Raw genomic sequence first — 21,259 nt, 5'->3', positions numbered from 1 at the left:
AAATATGTGATATGATTTTTGTGAGAAAATGCAGGAACTTAGCTAGTCTATTTATGCAGGTTTGAATTGTGCTGTTTCCTTTTGTTATTGAAAATGCAGTGTAAAATTTGTCTTATGTGAATTAAATCTTTGTTGTTTAAATATTAATAGAGTGTTACTTGATATTTTAATTCTTTGATGCACTGTTCTAAAAAAACAAACAAACAACCGAGCTTGTGAGTGGGGAAGATAGACAATTAATACTTGAATTAGATAAAGGGATAGCCACGACTGTATATAAGAGTAAGGAATGGTATCTACCGAAAGTAGTAATATTTAATGCCATAAAAGGATTTCCGGAGGCACAGTCACTAATTCAAATAAATATCTAGAGATCCTTGGAATAATAAAAAATGGGAATACTGGAGGTAGAAATAAGGAACAGGAGGATATTAGTTTAAAGATAATAGAGGTGTATAAGGGAAAGAGACAAGTTAAAGATTTGGGTATTGACGATAAGAGATATAAGATATAGAAGAGAGGTATAGAAATAAATAAGAGAGATACAGAGATATAAAGAAATAAGGATAATATAGAAAAAGGATACTAATAAAATAAAGGATATCAAAAATAGTTAATAAAAACCACATTATAGTTTACAATTGCTTAAAATCTCTAATTAGGGGAAATCAGTCCATCTTGAATATACTAGAATAAGGTTGATGGATGGTATGCCACTGAAAGCTCCTTGACCATTTCTTTTTTTTAATTAGCAGTCGAGCATTTCAAGTACGACACCCATTTTTGTACTGCTCAAAATTAAGCAGCAGTTAGTTTCTATTTTAAATACTAACCTATATAAGCTCATATCCTGAACCAGAATGAAAATATCATTATTAAAAACAATAAAATCCTTATTTTGTTTGAAATTCATTTCATTACAGGAGACATAAAAGAAAACCTGGTTCAGGAAAACCAGCTTTTCCTTTATGTCTGCACTAATGACCCCTTAAAAACTCCTCTATTTCTTTTCTACTAGAATCTTCTGTGGGATTATAGGCACAAACAAATCTCATTGTCCAATTCCTTGTTTGAAATTCATAACTTATTTTAACAGAATTACAATACCAAAAAAAAAAAAAAAAAAAAAGATGCTTAATTACCTGGCTTATATTTTGCTGAATTTCTAACCAGCATCTACAGAGTAAACATGTTGGAGTTTACATGTGACGAGGAAGATAAACAATTCAAACTTAACAGATAAAAGTTCTAAAGGTCTGTGATACCCTCTATTGTTGTAGAAAAAGAAGTATTATAGTTGTGTAGGAGTTGATATTAGGATAAGAGTATTCCAAATTTTTTTACAAATTAATGCAGCCATAGTTGTTAAGGTTAGGAGAATGGTTCACAGACACTGCCAACTCTCTTATTTGTAATGATTTCCATGTAGCACATTAGTTTTCTTCTATCTAATCCTGTGTGAAAGGGCAGTATCTAAAGCAAAGTCTGGCAGTACAGACTTGCCATAATAGCGAACGTATTTTTAATGTTCTCCATGGGATAGGTTAGCAGATCTTCTGTCTGTCCATAGTAACAGGGAACTTGATACACTCCAGGATATGCTAGAGGATGGAGTTTGTCCTTAGGGTCAAAGTTGTTAATTTGACATATGGTTTGAGTTATATTTTTTTTTATTAGTACTTTGGCTAACTTTTCAGATATACCTTGAATATACGGAATAGGAATAATGATGTTTTGTTTTTGTGTGTTTGGGGGGGGGATTAGGAGGACCATGTAGTATCTATTTTGTAGAAGATGTAGCCATTGGCAAAGATAATTGAGTTCTGTGGACAGAGATGCATCATTAGAACAAATAGCCTTAGCTCTGTGTATAGGTGTTTTTAGAATTCCATGCTGTTGGGCTGGATGATGTGAATGTTTATGAAGGTATCTTCTTGTGTGTGTGTGTGTGTGTATGTTGGCTTTCTATAAATGATTAGTGTTGATGTTACTTCTTTCTTTACAAATGTGTCACTAACAGACATTCTTGATTTGATGAAGTCTAACTTTCTCCCTAACAACTCGGAATTATTCAAATTTACTATGTATGTAGGTTATTTTACTTGGCAAGGAAAAATCTACAAACAAATTATTGGTACTGCTATGGATTCACACTCATTGTCTTGTGTAAACTGCAAATGTTGTTTGCTATGAAGATGCCGGTTTGAAATCCAGCAAAATATAAGCTAGTTAATACACATCTTTTTATAATTTAGTTTGAACATTATCTATAAATTAAGTTATGGATAATGCCCAAACACCTAAGCTTGTCATCCAGATTCCGTGTTTGAAATTTACCCATAGCATAGCTTTCTGCTTGAAATTTCTTGCCATTCCATGAAGTTTATCTTCAGGTTTAGTGATATATAACTACTACCACTGATCTCTAAGGCCCAAATATAACATCTTAGTTACAGCAGTATCCCACCTATTGACATCATATTTTTTTTATTTACTTTTTTTTCCTTCCCAATTCTTCTGCAATATTCCTTACACTGCTGCCTGTCTTCAATTCTGCTGGATTCAACATTGTTCCAGTAACTGGACTTTTCACTATTCTTCCCAGCTCCATGACAAAAACAACAGGATGATCTTATTTATCCAAGTAATGTCTTAACCTATATGACATCTATTCCTGGTTTCATCAAAGCCAAATTGTCCAGATTGCTTTTATATCTCATGTAGAGTGAGAGAGGAAAACACAGTCTAGAGAATTTTGCTTGATATAAAGCTCTTCATATAAGACACTAGCTATAGAAGCTTTTGCAATTTTGATTGTTTGAAAACAAAGTTTGTCAATATGAAAAGAGTGCTATTAACAATAAATTCATATATGATTTATATTTAATGTTATTTGTAACATAGTAATAGTATAAACCATGTTAGATGCGATGAAAGAAAAATTTTCATTAACTAGACACATTAACAAATATTTCATACTGAAATTAACAGTACACCATCAGTGTCAAATAAACAAGCAATTCAAAGAGGTAGAATACAAAGTAAATACAACAACTAGTTAAGCAATAAATATGTGTGTCACAAGGTAATACCAAATAATTAATTAAACCATTTTCAACAAATTTTTCATATTTGTTGAAAATGGGAATCGCCAAAACTTTTGGGATTGAGAGTTAATCATTCTAGTTTAAATTTGGAAGGTGTAACAGGGCCTCTAAACTTTCTTTGAAGAGACATTCATATTCAAAACTACTTCTATGAATTATGCGAGCATCACTACATCAACATTATGTTTTGCAGGGTGATTTTTGAAGTTTAAGGTACTCAATGATAGTACTGATGTTCACTAATTTTTTTTTTTTTTACACAAATTTGTCAGGCTACAAAGCATGTTAAATTACACTCATAAGGAATCTGATAAACACTGCAAAATTATTTCCACAAGTTACTTCCAAACTATACCATAAATTATACTTGCCAAGAAATTATATTCTTCTTTAATCTTTTACCCAAGTAAAAAAAAAAAATACAAAATTTGCAAATGAAGTATCTTCATGGACTGGCTACTAGTATACTGAAGCTAAACTAGTAGACTAATCATGAGGATACTTCATGCACACATTGCTTTCACTTGGTTAAAGCATTAAACAATAATATAATTTCTAGGCAAGTATAATTTACTTTGTAACCAAGTGAAAAAAATTTTTGAAACTACATCCTGTATGTCTTCTTCTCACAGGAATCTGATTACACAAGGGCACAAGTGGTATATGCTGATCACCGTGTAACACTAAAAGAATGGTATATCTGTGTTTTGGTGTGATGCAATATTCCTTGCCAGAGGATGCATAATCTTGGATATGCCTTTTATACTTTCTGTGACTTAAGATTTTCATGCCTCATTGTGTATCATTCATCTGCTGTCTCTACCTCTCCCACAATTCACAAAATCTTTCAAACTTCTTTGACTTCTTATTTATGAAGTTTGATTTCCTGCAGTCTAATTATCCTTAACTTTTTTTTTTTTTTTATCCAACTGACCAAACTGGAAGAGAAGCTGAGGTATCTGCTGTAAGAATAACCTAATGCAAACTATTCATTTCCTAATCAGAAATCCTATCCACTCACCCAATACTCTGGATCTTTTCTTAATCAGTTCTCTTTCCATGTACACTGCCAAGGTAACTGCTCCTCTTGGTCATTCAGATCAAAATTTCACCTGAATTTCATCTCTAGAACATAACCTCATGTTCTTTGGCAATGCCAAATGGGAAGAAGGCCTCCTTTATGTAGTCAGACTACTATTGTCATTTCCAGATCCAGATGCTTGATCTTACAGAAATTATCTAAGTTGGAATGAGGGCCCACTCTGTTCAAAATTCCCACCCAATATCCAAGCCATGGTTGTTGTTTTTTTCCAAAAGGTACTAAGTGGAGAAAAAAAAAAGTATCATAAGTGGCTTGAGACAAATACACCAGCTTCATTCAGCCTATACTGTAGCTATAAACACTTGCAAAAAACTATCATTAACAGGATAAAGTCTAACTCTGAAAGGGCTGAATGTAGAAAATTCATTGCCTGTGCCCATGTGTTTTTTTTTTTGGTCCCTAGCAAAAGCTGCTGGTCTTCATCCCTTATCTTAGATAAAGCTTAACAGTCAATACTAGACTTCTCTTTCTGGACTGTCTATTACTCCTAGCTTTTCCTAGCCTAATCACATCATTTCTATAGCATCCTCAACTCCCAAAAAACTTTCCATCCTTTTTCATTGAAGACATTGCTTTTGAATTGTATATCTACTTACTTTGTACAAATCGCAAATCTGTCCAATGTTGGAATAATGCTCTCATATTTAAGTTGCTGCATCCACTTGACATATTAAATATGGAAAGTAGGTGAGTGAATTTGTTAATGATTGGAGCCAGATATATTTATCTATTTGGCTCCCTGCTAATTGGCTAAAACAACAAATTAGCACTGCACAATCACCTCTTATGATGAATCTACAGAAACTAAAAAAAACAGTATACTTTAACTTGGACTCTTAAGCAGTTATTATGTAGTGAGCATGCATTATACGTAAGTGTTCAAATCAGTTTTAATATACTGCACTAAGAATGGAATCAGAAATTAAAGAATTCAACGACAAGTTTAAAGACAGACAAATAGTTTTGTCAATGATGGCAAGGAAAATCAGGGGAGTGAAAAAGAGGGTAACAACAAACAGTCACGTTAATAATGAAGATTTTAGAAAAGGGCTTGAGAATGTTCATGGTAAAGAATGTATTACCAGAGTTGATCTAAGATAATCTAAACAGAATGGGAAAATAAAAGCATAGTAACAGGTGTTTTGGGAAAATATGGTATGGCATACTCAGAAGCAATCAGGCCAATTTTTAAGAAAACTGACTATGAAAACTAGTAATAAATTCTTGTAAAATTCTTCAAATTCTATGCACCCTTTTAGGATCTATTCCAAGAAACGATATTTTATACACATCTATTTTATTTTTTCTCTATTTATTTTCAGTTTCATACACACATGAGGAGAAAAAACAGTTAACTGAGAAGTATAAAGTTTCTCCATGCAAGTTCTAAAAAAGTTCTAAAACAGATCATTATCTATCAGTATGATATTTATCTCAATGATATGTGCATAAATAGTAAGCCCAGTTTGAAAATGACAAAGGATAACTATAACCTGTCCCAATGCTCTCACCTTAGTACTTTCAAAAGTGATGCAGAAGGCAATCAAAAGCAGCTTCAGTACCTGGAGACTCATCAATTAATTAGCAATCACTAATATGAATTCCACTATTCTTGTTCTACAGATGACGTCCTTGCCATCTCACTCACCTTTGGACACAGGCCATGGAAAGATTTGGAAAAATCCATGTAGTCCCTCTTGATATTTTAAAGGCGTTGATTGTGTCTAGTATTGAGGCCTCCTGAACAAGCTACAATCTTATGGTTGTCTGCTTTACTTTGTGATTGAATTGCCAGTGGTTGTTCATTGCATGTCATGGTGAATGGCTTCCACTTCTCCCGAGGCAATTGAGCCCCCCCCCCCCCTTCACTGGGGCTCTTAAATTGGGTTTAATTTTTTGGTCCCCCAGCTAGAGCCTCATGCTGCATCAGTATGGCCCCAATGGCATCCTCTCATCAGATTTCTTTATCAATGCTGGAATATCCCCAGGTTCTACTCTCACCCAAGTTCTTTCTCCTTTACATCAATGACCTTTCTCCGACTTCAAATCCTATTCATAGTTTTGCTAATGACTACTCTTTGTTCCTCTTCCTCATTCAAGAAACTTTATAGTGCTAAAATGATACTCCTCAAGATCTTCCATAAGTAATAACTTAAATCCTGATATCGTCACCATCCTCAAATGGAGTGAAGACAACTTAGTAAATTTCACTGCCATAAAAATTCACACCTGCCTTATTACCCACAAGAAAAATCTTACTTCACTCACACTTTTGATAATGTTCCACTTTTCTTCCACGATCAGCTCTTTTATTGGGCTTATTGCTTGTCACATCCAGTTTATTTTAGCACAAATGTATCACATACATAGCTTCTTCACTCGTTAAAAAATCAGTGTTCTTTTCCAATAAAAACATTCCTTCTCTTTTTCTTTGATCGAACTCCTAACACTTTAGAAGTCTCAGCCCCTATCAACTTTGGAATACTGTTCCCACATTTGGGTTGGTGTACGCAAACCCCCCCCCTAAGAATTCTTGATGCTATACAGAAGAGGGTGATCTGCTTAATAGGTGATCCTTCCCCTCACAGACTCCCTTCAGGCAGTTCTTTGGAATAATCTCCTCCCATACTATTTTTATCACTGAATACAACCTCCAACTCTTTAAGAAACATATCAATAGGCTACTTCTTTCTCTTTAATTGCTTACCCACACATAGCAACGTTGTGTTAAAGGTCTTGTGACCTTTCACGTGTAGGATTATTATAAAAAATATATATATACCTGGAAAAGTACCATTTAGCAATCATTAATTTCCAGCCAAAGTGTAGAAACAAACTCACAACATGTTGCAGCATGCTTTTTTGTGATGACACAAGCTTACCAGCTTTCATCATCATAAATATTGAACATATTTGTTTTGAAAGAGAAAAGCTCATTTATTACATGGATTCAGAGGTGTGTGATGAAATTCAAACCAACATCAATTAAGGCTATTCACAATTCCTGATGTGATTTTCTATTCTTCAAATTCTAATCTTGATAATATTTAATCATATTTTTCTAAGACGAAGTTTTTAGGATGGGCCCACCACACTTTTGCAGTCAATTGCAATTATGAATAAGATGTGCAAGTATATGTTGAAGCTATTATATCTATATATCTCTGCATAACCTGAAGATACAATTCTGAATATATTAATTTAAATTCAATTCTGAGTATGGGTTAAATGTACCTGTATCATCTCCTTCTTGTTTACAACTATCTTCCATGCTTTCAGCTAAATGGTCCAACTTGGATTGAAACAATACCTTACGATTTTGCAAATACAATTTGCTTTTCTTTTCTAAGAATAATGATAAGAAAGAAGTATATCAAATTAATAACAGTTCATAAATTAAAGTTATATGAATATATAATTTGCATATAACATCATAAATGAGGATCATTTGAAAAGTTCAAATGATCCTCATTTTATAGTTCAAATTTTATACCACATGCAGTGGGATGATGTAAAGTTTCTAATTTGAGTAGAAACTATGACATCATCATCCAGCTACTGACAAAAATATCGTGTTTATTTTCTGTTTTTGGTGTTCTTTGTTCTGTAAAATAAGACTTCAAAATGAATTTGGATCAGCTTGGATATTACACATTTTGCATAACAATGAAGAAGCAGATGTTTCACGTGAAATATCCAACTTTACAGAAGGCATGGATGACAAGTATTTTCTCTCTCTCTCTCCCACATGAATGGCACAGTACTAACCCAATCCTGCCTTCAAGTTGAAGGAACCCTGTAAGAAACACTTCACTATCACTGAAAAGATTTCTGCTGAAGTTATTCAAGTTATCAAACACATCAACAAAAAAAGTTTACTGACAGAATATACGATGCTAAAAAACAGTACTACCAGCAGGCATAATGGAGTTAATGGTTCCTTCGCTGTCACCACCATATCCTGACCATCAACTAGAATCAGAATTCATTGTATCACTGGCTATTTTCCACCCAAGTGTATAGTTTTTATCTTACTCTATGACTAACTATAGAAGTATCTCAATTATCAGGTTACACTGGGATATCAGTCTACTGACTGTTAATGGAGGATACATAGGAGTAAAAAATTAAATTAAAATTGCCAAGAAAATATATTCTTGTTTGATCAAAAGAAACAAGAACAGAACTAAAGCATTTGAAGAGTGTGTGTGTGAATGAAATAATCAAAGAACCAACAAAAAAATAATTCAAATAGCAAATAATTTTATTTTAGATGCCTTACTCTTTGCAGATGACCAAGTTATATTTCGAGTAACTGAGGACAACCTACAAAAAGCTGTATATAAATTGGATTTAATAATAAATTTACAGTAATCTACCGTTTTCCCAACCTTGAAAACAACAAACTTTCAATTAACTAATCCTTGCATGTCAACCAACTTTTCTGCAGAACACTTATAGAACTCATCGTTCACATAATTGAAGGGTCAGATAAATGATAGATTATTGTATATAAGTATGTCAATTTCTCAAGAAACAACTAAAACCTGTTTTATTCCATTAACACAAGATGTCACTCTTTATAGATATGTACAAGATAACATTAAATGGATAAGCATAACAAAAAACTCAAAACATAGTTAAAAAAAAAGTATGCCACCTTAAACAAATTCATCACTTTTTCTTTAGAATGACATCCTGTAATCCTGATTTACATACGGTCTCTTGTTTGCATTTGCTTGGCTACTGCCATATTGATGTTTATTCTTCTTTTCATCAATTTACTATTTGCAGACCAGACTCTCACGTTTGCTTTTAGTTGGCTAAGAAATATCGACATTTATTCTGACTTCCTAAATTTAGTAAGAACAAAGATTACAAGCATTCATATGTATGATCTATTTTTGTCATTCATGTATTTTGTCATCTATATGAAAAAATTTCATAGCGCATACCTTGCTTGCTGTACGTTAAGTATCTGGCTGTTATTTGTTTCTAAATTAACTTCATTAACTTCAGTAATGCAAAATTGAGGCATCAATTCTTACTGTCGATTAGCACATTTTCATTCCTGTTAACAGTCTATGGGAAATTTGTATTTAACAATTACATCATAAATAAGGACATTTTGGTTGGAAATTTTTTAAAATACTTGGAAATGAAAATTTTTTTCCAGGAATGATTTACTCATCATTTGGTGTCAAGAGTAGATGCACATGCTAAGCAACTAATGATAATCAATCATATACTGCTGTAAGTAATTATATTCATTTCTTGGCCAATTTTATGGTATCAGGATTTAATAATACAATAATGTACTCTACACTATTACAATAAAAAATGTCAGGAACATTTATACATTCAAATTATTTCATTTAAGAATTAGTTTATTACTACTGATAATAATCTGAGCATATGCAATTGTTTAGCAGAATTATATAACTCTACTTAAAAGGCTAAATAATATAAATTAGTTCAAAAGACATATTTTGGTGATTACACCACATTTTTTTATTATTCAGTTCTATAAAACACTGAAATAATAGTTCCCGACAAGTTTCGTAAATCGTAGGATTTACATCTTCAGGGGTAAATAGTATAACTTAAAGTTTAAACAAGAGAATTAATAAATACAAATCATAACCGTCTGGCTATTCATAAAACTCAAATAACAGAATGCAGATATATAACGTTATTCACGTTGAACAATACTGGACGATGTCGCGTGTGCTTGTTCTCGTTCATACAGTCCGAGCTAGATTTTTTATTAGAGCTGACCACACTTGATGGAGAATTAAACCTTGATTTTTATTGCATTGGGTTGGGTTTTTTAGCATATTAGCAGCTTCTTTAAATTTTCTTATATAACTGTTGTTTTCTATGTATGACATCGTCGTTTTTTGCCAGAGTACATCGTGTCCAGTGGAAGTGGTATGGAAAGCAAAACCCGTTTTTTGTTCTCTTTTGTATTGTACGTCTTTTTGGTGTTCAGCCATGCATATTTCTCCAGATCTTCCTGTCTGTCCTATGTAGCAAATACCGCAAGAGCAATGGATTTTGTAGACTCCTGGTTTTTTAAGAGGATGATGAGGTGGTTTTGGTGGATGTAGGAATCTTGAGATTTTTTCCATAGGAAGGAAGGCTCCTTTTATGTTGTGTTTGTTCATTAATTTGGCTAGCTTGTCTGTAACATTTTTGATATAAGGAAGCGAGATTGCGTTTTTGTAATCCTGTTTTATTGTGTTGTTAGCTGGAGGCATTTTAAGGATTCTCTTGATGGAGGATTTGTGTTAAGTATTTTAGTTCTTCATTACATCTTTCTTGTGTGCTGGAGATATTGTATGCTCTGTCTCGAAGAGTTTTAATTAAGCTTATTTTTTGTGAAGGATGGTGGTGTGAGGTTGCATTTAGAAATCTTCCAGTGTTTCTAGGCTTCCTATATACTGAGAAGGAGAGTTTACTTTCTTCATTAACTTCTAATAGAATATCCAGAAAAGGAAGTTTTTTATTTTTTTCTTGTTCTAAAGTGAATTTTATGGTGTTGTGCAAATTGTTGAGATAATCTTTGAAATTGATAATTTCATCTGTTGTTCCACTGAATATGATGAAAATATCGTCCACATAGCGTAGCCATATTTTTGGTTTTTTATGGTAATTCTTAAGAGCATTGTTTTCAAATTTTTCCATAAATAGGTGGAAACCTATTTATTATTATTATTATTTTGGGTTACTCCAGGGAGTCCTTAAACTCCATGTCCACACAACTATTTGACATTCTCACAGTATCTATCACACCTTGCCTTGAACTCGCTCACTGTCATAGCACCCACAACAGACTCTGGCAGCTTATTCCACTCATTTACCACTCTAATAGTAAAGAACCCAGCTCTAACCCCCCTGCTAACCACACTCTTGCCCAGCTTCCATAGGTGTCCCCTAGTTCTCCCACCACCAGTCCTGATCTCAAAAATATCCTCTGAATTAATCTTATAGAATCCTTTTAGCAATTTGAATGTCTCAATCATATCTCCCCCTTTTCCACCTATCAACCCACAAATCTTCAACCTGTTCTCATATGGTTCATTCCATAGACCTGCTATCATCTTAGTCACTCATCTCTGGATCCTTTCCACCTCCTCCCCATCAAGAAGGAACCGAGGTGACCAAATCTGGGCACAGTAGTCGAGATGAGGTCTTATCAGGGCTCGGTACAGAAGTACAATAACTTGCTTGTCTCTGCTCGTCAAGGTATTTTTCAACAACCAAGTGAGTTAATGAGCTGTTTTAGCTACTTTTGCAATGTGCCCCCTAAACTTCATCTCCCTATCCACCAACACTTCCAAGTCCCTGGCCTCATCAATCTCTTGGAGTACAGTTCCACCAATGTGGTATAGTGCTGCTAATCTTTTCACCCCAAAATGCATAACCTTACATTTTGTCATATTAAATTGACATCCATTCTCCTTAGCCCAGAACTCCAATCTATCTAAGTCATCCTGCAAGACTTTGACATCTTCTGCATTCACTATCGCCCTACCCAACTTTGCATCGTCAGCGAACAAATGAACTGTTCCACTTAGATCCTTCCCTATATCGTTAATGAACAGATTAAACAGCAGTGGTCCAAGAACAGAACCCTGCGGCACACCACTAGTCACAGGCCATCTTTTGGACTCCACTCCTGAATAAACTACTCTTTGATATCTCTCCATCAACCACCCATCTATCCATTCCCATATGTTGTAGCTTATGGATTAGAATTCCATGTGGTATCCTGTCAAACGCTTTTGCCAGGTCCAGCAGTATCACCGAAAACCCATTTCCCTTATCCAGTTCTGCTGTCACCCTGTTATAAAACTTGAGCAAGTTACTAAGGCATGATCTCCCCTTCACAAAGCCATGCTGTCCCCTGTACAGTATCTCATTTTCATCAATCCATTCCTGTATTTTTCCCTTGACTACTTTCTCCAAGACCTTGACAATGACTCCTGATATGCTGATCAGTCGGTAATTTACCACCGTAGTCTTGGATCCTCCTTTATGCAGTGAAACTATTTTCCCCTCTTTCCACCCCTTTGGGACTAAACCAGACCCGAGACTCAGATTAAACAACATGGTCAAGGGCACTGATAATTCCTTAGCCGCTTCACGCAAGATCCGTGCCGGTATACCATCCAATCCCACAGATGTATTCACATTAAGATTCTGTAATAGACTATTCACCTCCACTTCATTCATCACGATTCCCGTATAAACTAATGGTTCCTTCACTTTTTCAATGTCACCACCTGGATGATATACTTTTGCAAAGTGTGCGCTCTTTCTTGTGTACCTTCTTTGTCAGCAATATGTGGGTTAATAATACTATAATATGTAAACTATAATACTATAAAATTCATACATTTCATATCATAAATGGCAGTTAAATATGATATATGAGGGAAAGTGAATGTTCATTGCTAATAACTTTAAACATGACAAATGCTTTCATTTCATTAATTAAAACATTAACGTGGAATATTCTACACGTTAATATGTTAGAATAAACACTAATTTTGGTTACATGAAAATTCATCGAAAAGGCAATTCATCCAAAGACAATTTGTCGAAAATAATGCAATTCACCAAAAATTTTAAATTTTCGATAATGTTATGATAAAAGTAATCCATTTAGAACAAAAACTGAACCATGCAGACAGCTTCTTGTACTGGCAACTTCTACTAATTTTGCTGAGTCAGAGAGATTTTGTAATACAGTACATAATTTGGACACGTTATTTCTTTGTTGCTCTGAATATAGCTGAACTGAAAACTGGAATGGTTCGACATTTTCTTGTAAAAGTTTCAAATAGCGAATCTGAGCAAAATTCATCCCATAATAATTGCTGTACTGAAGTCGCATATTACTACTAACAACAATAATAATAATGGAGCCTGTGTAGTTCAGTCGGTATAAACGAACCGTTTAGTTTGAAAGACCTGGGTAGTTGGAATCCCATTTACGACACGCATAATTTTTATCAGTCCTGTTCACTAAAGGTAAGTTAACAGGCATAATACGGAGATGGCTAGGCTTTTTCTCCCAGAAACAGGCAAATCAGTCCCATGAAGAGAAATGAAACAGTTATCAGACAAGAAAGACTATAAGAAACCATATGTTCTATAATTTTTCCCTATTAAAGTAGTATTGCTATCTCACTCTGCACAGTTTCAGTTTTTGTTCTAAATGGATCAATTTTCTCATAACATTTTCGAACATTTAAAATTTTTGGTGAACTGTTTTTTCGATGAATTGTATTTTTGACAAATTGTCGTTCAATGAATTGCCTTTCGATGAACTTTACGGATACCCTAATTTCATACAACAAAACTGTGAAATTACTGCAATATAGAAGAAATACAAACGAATAAAACATGGGAGGTTTCAGCGTAATAATAATAATAAATGTTTCTTTCAGCGAGCATTTAATTAATGAAAGTAATTGGTAAATTAATGCCAACGAAATTCATATGTTAATGCAATCAATTAATTTAAGGCCTTTCGAAACTTCAGAAAAACTGATCATGTTTAAAATAGCTGTTCTGGTTAAATATTTATATACTTGTAAACATGCCTTATTTTATTTCTGTGCATGGTTGAAAAAAAAAATAAATAAAGTGACACACAACACATGAGCTTCCATGTGACAGAGGGTCAGATAAATTTCTTTATTATTCTACAAATATCTCCTGGAGTTAAATACTAATTATTCCTCACTACTTTTTTTTCAAATATTAATAATCCTTTCTTGTGTAGAAGTAAGCTAAACTTAAATGACACAGGATGACATGACATTAGACATGTATAATGTAATGTAACAGATGAAAAATCATGACCTTTTTGGATAAAAGGTTTTAATAGTGGAAGGAGGGTAATTATTATGGGGGATTTCAACTATGGTAACAGTGATTGGAAGGAGGAGAGGACACATGTGAGGAAGGAAAAGGATTTTATTCAATTATTAAGGGATAACTATCTGAGACAGCATGTAATTGAAAATACTAGGGGTGTGAGAGTGCTTGACCTGGTAATAGCATCTGAGAATTTGACTGTAATGAATATGACCATGTTGCCACCTATTGGTGAGAGTGATCATAAGGTCTTGACCTGGGAGGTGGCTAAAGGTGTGGAATTTTCGATTAAGACAGGGTATATGTGGAATTACCGTGCTAGCAAGTATGACAAGCTTAGGAGATTGCTTGGATCAGTGCCATGGCATGTACAACTGCAAGGGCTGGACATCGATAGAGCATGGGAAGTGGTCAAGGAGCATTTACAGGAGGTAATGGCTGATTGTATACCTAGGGTCCGAATAGTAAAACAAGTAGGGGTTAAATGGATGAATAACACCATTAAGCTTGAGCTGCAAAAAAAGAAACAACTGTGGAGGGAATTTAAAGAAAGGGGTGACCTGCAGGCACACGAACGGTATAAAGTGCAGGCCAGAAAGGTAACGAGTGTGGTAAAAAAAGCAAAAGCGGATTATGAAAGGAAACTAGCTTTGCAAGCAAAAGAGAATCCAAAACAGTTCTTTCCAATATGCTGCAAGAAAAAACTGTACACGGTAAAATGATTTTAAGGAATGACGATGGTAAGGAGGTCACTGAATCAGTCGATATAGTGGAGTTACTGAGCGCGAACTTTGCAAAAGCATATCATCCAGGTGGTGACATTGAAAAAATGAAGGAACCATTAGTTTATACGGGAATAGTGATGAATGAAGTGGAGGTGACTAGTCTATTACAGAACCTTAATGTGAACACATCTGTGGGATTGGATGGTATACTGGCACGGGTCTTGCGTGAAGCGGCTAAAGAATTATCGGTGCCCTTGACCATGTTGTTTAATCTGAGTCTCAGGTCTGGCTTAGTCCCGAAGGTGTGGAAAGAACGGAAAATAGTTTCACTGCATAAAGGAGGATCCAAGACTACGGTTGCAAATTACTGACCGATCAGCATATCAGGAGTCGTTGTCAAGGGAAAAATACAGGAATGGATTGATGAAAACGAGATACTGTACAGGGGACAGCATGGCTTTGTGAAGGGTAGATCATGCTTCAGTAACTTGCTCAAGTATTATAACAAGGTGACGGCTGAACTGGATAAGGGAAATGGGTTTACAGTAATACTGCTGGACCTGGCAAAGGCGTTTGACAGGATACCACATGGAATACTAATCCGTAAACTACAACATATGGGAATGGATATAGGGTTGGTGAAGTGGATAGGTGGTTGGTTGATGGAGAGATATCAAAGAGTAGTTTATTCAGGAGTAGAGTCCAAAAGACGGCCTGTAACTAGTGGTGTGCCGCAGGGTTCTGTTCTTGGACCACTGCTGTTTAATCTGTTCATTAGCGATACAGGGAAGGATCTAAGTGGAACAATTCATTTGTTCGCTGATGATGCAAAGTTGGGTAGGGCAATAGTGAATGCAGAAGATGTCAAAGTCTTGCAGGATGACTTAGATAGATTGGAGTTCTGGGCTAAGGAGAATGGATGTCAATTTAATGTGACAAAATGTAAGGTTATGCATTTTGGGATGAAAAGATTAGCAGCACTATACCACATTGGTGAAACTGTACTCCAAGAGATTGATGAGGCCAGGGACTTGGGAGTGTTGGTGGATAGGAAGATGAAGTTTAGGGGGCACACTGCTAAAGTAGCTAAATCAGCTCATCAACTCACTTGGTTGTTGAAAAATACCTTGCCGAGCAGAGACAAGCAAGTTATTGTACCTCTGTACCGAGCCTTGATAAGACCTCATCTCGACTACTGTGCCCAGATTTGGTCACCTCGGTTCCTTCTTGATGGGGAGGAGGTGGAGAGGATCTAGAGGCGAGTGACTAAGATGATAACAGGTCTATGGAATGAACCATATGAGAACAGGTTGAAGATTTGTGGGTTGCAGAAACTAGTTGATAGGCGGAGGAGGGGAGATATGATTGAGACATTCAAATTGCTAAAGGGATTCTATAGGATTAATTCAGAGGATATTTTTGAGATCAGGACTGGTGGTGGGAGAACTAGGGGACACCTATGGAAGCTGGGCAAGAGTGTGGTTAGCAGGGGTGTTAGAGCTGGGTTCTTTACTTTTAGAGTGGTAAATGAGTGGAATAAGCTGCCAGAGTCTATTGTGGGTGCTATGATGGTGAACGAGTTCAAGACAAGGTATGATAGATACTGTGAGAATGTAATCGCATAGTTGTGTGGACATGATGTTTAGGGCCTCCCTCGATGAGTCTAAGGACTCCTGGAGTCGCCCGAAATAATAATAATAATAATAATAATAATAACTACATTTATCTTCCCCACTTCTGAATAACATCGATTAGGTGCTGATATATAGCAGTCAAGAATAGCATAACATTTTACAAAAACTGGGTTGCTTTTTGTGAAACTGACTCAGATTTACTTCTCATTATACTGTATTTGTTTAAAATTTAAACTTTAAAAGCAAACACAAGCACTGAGTTTTGGCAGAAGTGATTATTAAGTGTGAAATAAAAGGCTTCAGAAATGTGCAAATGGATGCAATTTCCCTACAGGCTGTGCAATATTAGTTACAGTTCACTCATGTCAAATTCCACTGTAAATTCCATCGAACCGTAGTTTTAAAAAACAATGCTGGAATTGTTTCACTAGCACATTTTGGAATATGTATGCTTCTGGCATTTTCAGTGAAGCAAATAATTATATATTATGTAAGAGATTGGTTTGGTGCACTGAATTTTCTCCCTCACCACTACCTCCCATGGTCGTTGCAGTATAAGCAATCTAGGAATCTTGTCAACAACACTCATGTTTCTATTTCATTTCAGAACTTCAACTGCCCTTGCAGGAAATAAACAACAATCATTGCACTTTGTTTTTATAGACTGTCATGCAGGTTTATTATAAAGGTTATTTAAATTAAGGGGATATTTAATCCCACATTATTTCTTGAAGCCTTTTGGCTCTTTATTTCATTAATTTATTATAAAGGGTTTATTCTCATGCTAATAGCCATAGCTTTATAGTGTGGTTTGTTTTTGAGGTCAGAGCAGTACATGTGCTGCTATGACCAACTTTGAAGTTGTTTAATTAAATATTTCTGGTTGTGCAAGTTGAATGCACGTATTCAAATCATTTATCTGTATTGCAGTTTTTACCTTCTTGAAAATAGTACTTTTGTTCCTGATTAGGTAACTTTTAAAAAAAATTGTCCGAGAATTTCTTCACTGTTTAACACAAAACATCAAGAATGCAATTTTGTCTTTAATTCCATGCGATGGAATTAAAGAGAAAAAAATTGAAATATTTTGCAGTAACACATGTTTAATTGTCTATGCCATTTCTGACAAATTTTTAAGCTTTGTTAAGCTGTATACTCATTGCCATAGGAATGCTTTGTCATTGGGGCATTTCCCAAAGGTGGTAAAGGCCTAGCTAGACACGTTGCTATGTATTCTACACTCAGAATGAGTAGTAATCTCAGCTGTGCTGTGATTGTTATTAATGACTGAAGAGAATGGAAAGTGGGGTAGTGGTTAACAGCTTACTGGCTTAAATTTTTCAGTCAGTAAATAGTAAATGTGAAAAGCCATTCATTACATAAAAAGCAAGAAAAAAAAATCATACCTATAAATTTTGATTAAGTTGTTGTGATTAATAACATATCTAAATGTATGCATGATGACGAGGCATACTGGAATTTTGCAAGGAAATTAAAAAAAAAAAGTTCATATATTTCAATAAATGCTATTTGAAACCATCACGTGTTTCATATATATTAAAAGTGATTATTTTCTGTGCAAGCATTTTGCATGAACATTTTCCATAATATTTTTTAGCAAAATGGTAGAGCCTGAATAAAATATATTTTGGCATTACACTAATTGGTAGAATAAATAATAATAATAATAAAAGATAGCAAGGCAAATATTGCCAATAATAAATAAATGTATTGCTAAGACTGATCTTATATTTTGGAAATAGATATAATTTATTTTATTTTCACACTTGAGTGAAGCAGAATATTTTTATCACTGAAATATCATAAGGTAGTTTGTGCATCTGATGCACTATGGAGATTACTGGTCAGATGTATGGTGGGCTTATTAGGACATGTAACCATTATATTTCATATAACCATTGCATATTATAAGGCTTTGGATAGACAGTAATACTGTAGTATATTTTCATACGAAATATATGCATATCTCAAGGCACTAATTAGAAAGTAGTATACTAGTATATATAAAACATTAAATTTTCTCTGCAGCACAGTACTCTTCTTTTAGTTTTTGCTTTTATCAAAAGAAATAGTGGAATGGGGGTCTAAATCATCACCTAGCAAGAAGGGAAGAAAACGGGTGGCATTAAACATTCAGCAGAATATCAATATCGTAAAAAAAAAATCAAAGGGATAGGTGTCAAAGGGATACAAAAACTCTGGGATCTAGGCAAAGTGCCCAGATTTCAATATTCGATACTGTAGTAGATATTTTAGTAAAATCTCTCTCCTGCACAGAATCTTCAAGACGCTGAGTAAGCAGAAGACACTGACAAAACTAAAACAGAGATCATTGATGAAGTGGTGTGTTAATAATATCAGCAGCAACGAGAAAAGAAGATTCCCATGCCAAGTTGACTAATTCGAGAAAAAGCCAAATACTTCCATGAGAAAAATGAACACAGTAGGGGATGAGTGTACAGGTTTAAGTAGCATCATTGAATCAGTCACAGGGTAATTTGTGGAGAAGCAATAGTGGATTTCGAGGCTGCAGAAGTCTTTTTAAAAAGCTTTCCAAGAAACTGTTCATGATAACAAGTGTATAATGCAGATGAGATTAGCTTGTTTTGGTGGATGTTGCCTACATCGAACGCGACTCATCAGCCGGATATAAGCAAAGTTAAGAGCAGGTTACTATTTTGTGTTGTGCCAATGCTGCTGGAATGCACAGATGCAAACCTCTTGTGATTCCAAGGAGCAATCCAAGGTCATTTCAGCTGTACATAAAAACGGCACTTCTGTTTTCCAATAGTGATTATTGTAGATAACTGTGTTTTTTTTCCAGATAAATTTGTTGCAATGATTGGAATGCTTTTAAGCATACCTACAAAGCAGTAATTTTTGACTTGTGTTATTGTTTTTTTCCTACAATGGTTGCTATTTATAGAGATTACACAAATTAAAATATTTCAGAAATGAAGTACATTTCAATAGTAGCATAGCTTGGTTATTGGCACCCTTCTGATACTGGTGCCAGCCATAGCAAGGCTAAGAGATATTGATAAATCTCTTAGCCTTGACACAAAATGTTACTATTATAATGCTCAAAGTTTCTCATGATGTTACTTGTGATGTGACACAAGGTAATGAAATAATTTAGGAAGGATAAGCATCTATTTGTTTGCCAAGTAACTTTCATTTTGCAGATACTTGGCTGAACAGGCATACATGCACACAGTTAAACTCTGCATTACATAATTAATAACATTATTATTGTTAAACTAGCACCATTTGTAAAAAAGAAATTGGCAAAGAACATTGATTTAAATCAGCATGATGAAAACATTGTGCAAAATAAATAACTAGCTTGAAGGAAGTTTGGTTTTCCAATTTGAAGTGACATGGTACTTTTATAAAAGTAGAATGCACAACAAAACAAAAACATTTTTGTTTATACAGAGAGCTTGGGAAGGAGAGACGAAAAAAACACAAGTAACTGTGCTTGATGTGATTGGGGGGGAGGGAGCATCAGCAAGTGTGAATAAAAAGTCAGGGACTTCTAACCTAACAACTTGCAGATACTCCTGCAATTAACTGACCATAATTTTCATAGCAGACTGGACACCATTATCTTCTTATTTTATTCATTTGGATGAGAGAGGAGTTAGAACAGTTTTCCATTACAAACAGACTAAATATGGCAATCTAAACTACATTTTTTTTTGCCCTTTCTTTTAGTGGTACACAGTGATCAGCATTCGTTTTTGAAATTATGGATTCTACAACCGTGTTAAAATAACTCTTTTTATTATCCGAAACCGACACATACTGGCCAATATATACAAATAAACTCCTACCACCAAACAACACAAAAACTAGGTGTCATCAATATCCTAAAAATCAAGGCTCTGAGGATCTGCTCCAATGAACAGGCACTGAAAAATGAATTTAAAGTGATCAGCAATACTTTTCAAAAAAATGGATATGGCCAAAACACTATTAACAAAATTCTCTACAAGACCTCAATAAAAAACAAGAACAAACCAGACTACAGAAAAACTATAACCATTCCCTACATTAAAGGGAAATCAGACAAAATAAACAGAGTACTACAAAAATACAACCTCAAAGCCACTTTTAAACCTCCTGCAAAATTAAAAAGCTTACTGAACTCATCCAAAGACCTACTCCCTCCGCTGGCCCACCCTGGAGTATACCGTATTTACTGCACCTGCAACATACCATACATAGGAGAAACAGGATGCACAATTCCGATCAGACAAAAAGAACATAAACAACACATCAAATATAATAATTATGGTGAAGCTGGCCTTTCTGATCATGCCCCGAATACCTTACATAGAATTGACTGGAAAAGCACTAGTTGTCTACATCACACCAAAACATGGTACGAACGCAAATTTAAGGAAGCTTGTGAGATTGTTATCAACCACCCCAATCTAAACAATAATGATGGTCTAAAAATCTCATACATATGGAAGGCATATATTTGTCCCACGAATCCTTCCTCTCTAAGAACAACTATAAACAGGACTGTAGAAAATCCAGGATCCTAAATCTAAAATAACAACTTTAATAATAAAAATTAGGACATCACTGTTAAAGAAAAAATCTATAAAAAAGAATGTTTATTCGTGTTGTAATTCATAAATAATTTTTTAAAATTTTATTATTATTATTTTTTTAAAATCAAAAATAATAATTGTAATAAAAGAAATAGGACATCACTGTAACTGGAAGGAAAACCATCTGTAAGCAAGAATGTTTATTCATGTAATC

General features: G+C 34.5%; 1 protein-coding gene across 4 annotated transcripts in view; it reads right to left on the bottom strand.

The window, feature by feature from the left end:
- Positions 1 to 21,259, bottom strand: part of LOC150097982 (MBT domain-containing protein 1-like) — a 469,576-nt gene that overhangs the window by 59,699 nt on the left and 388,618 nt on the right. For all 4 annotated transcript variants that reach the window (XM_090406078.1, XM_090406077.1, XM_090406080.1 and 1 more), the window contains one exon: positions 7,444 to 7,554. In XM_090406078.1, coding sequence (XP_090262204.1) covers positions 7,444 to 7,554 — 111 coding nt within the window. The remainder of the gene's footprint in view (positions 1 to 7,443; positions 7,555 to 21,259) is intronic.

The sequence above is a fragment of the Typopeltis vanoorti genome, chromosome 16 (assembly GCF_054136105.1).
Source record: "Typopeltis vanoorti isolate ZY-2024b chromosome 16, IOZ_Tvanoo_1.0, whole genome shotgun sequence".
NCBI lineage: Eukaryota > Metazoa > Arthropoda > Arachnida > Uropygi > Thelyphonidae > Typopeltis > Typopeltis vanoorti.
The sequence above is the reverse complement of the archived record's forward strand: the minus strand, read 5'-3'. Positions and strand labels throughout refer to the sequence as shown.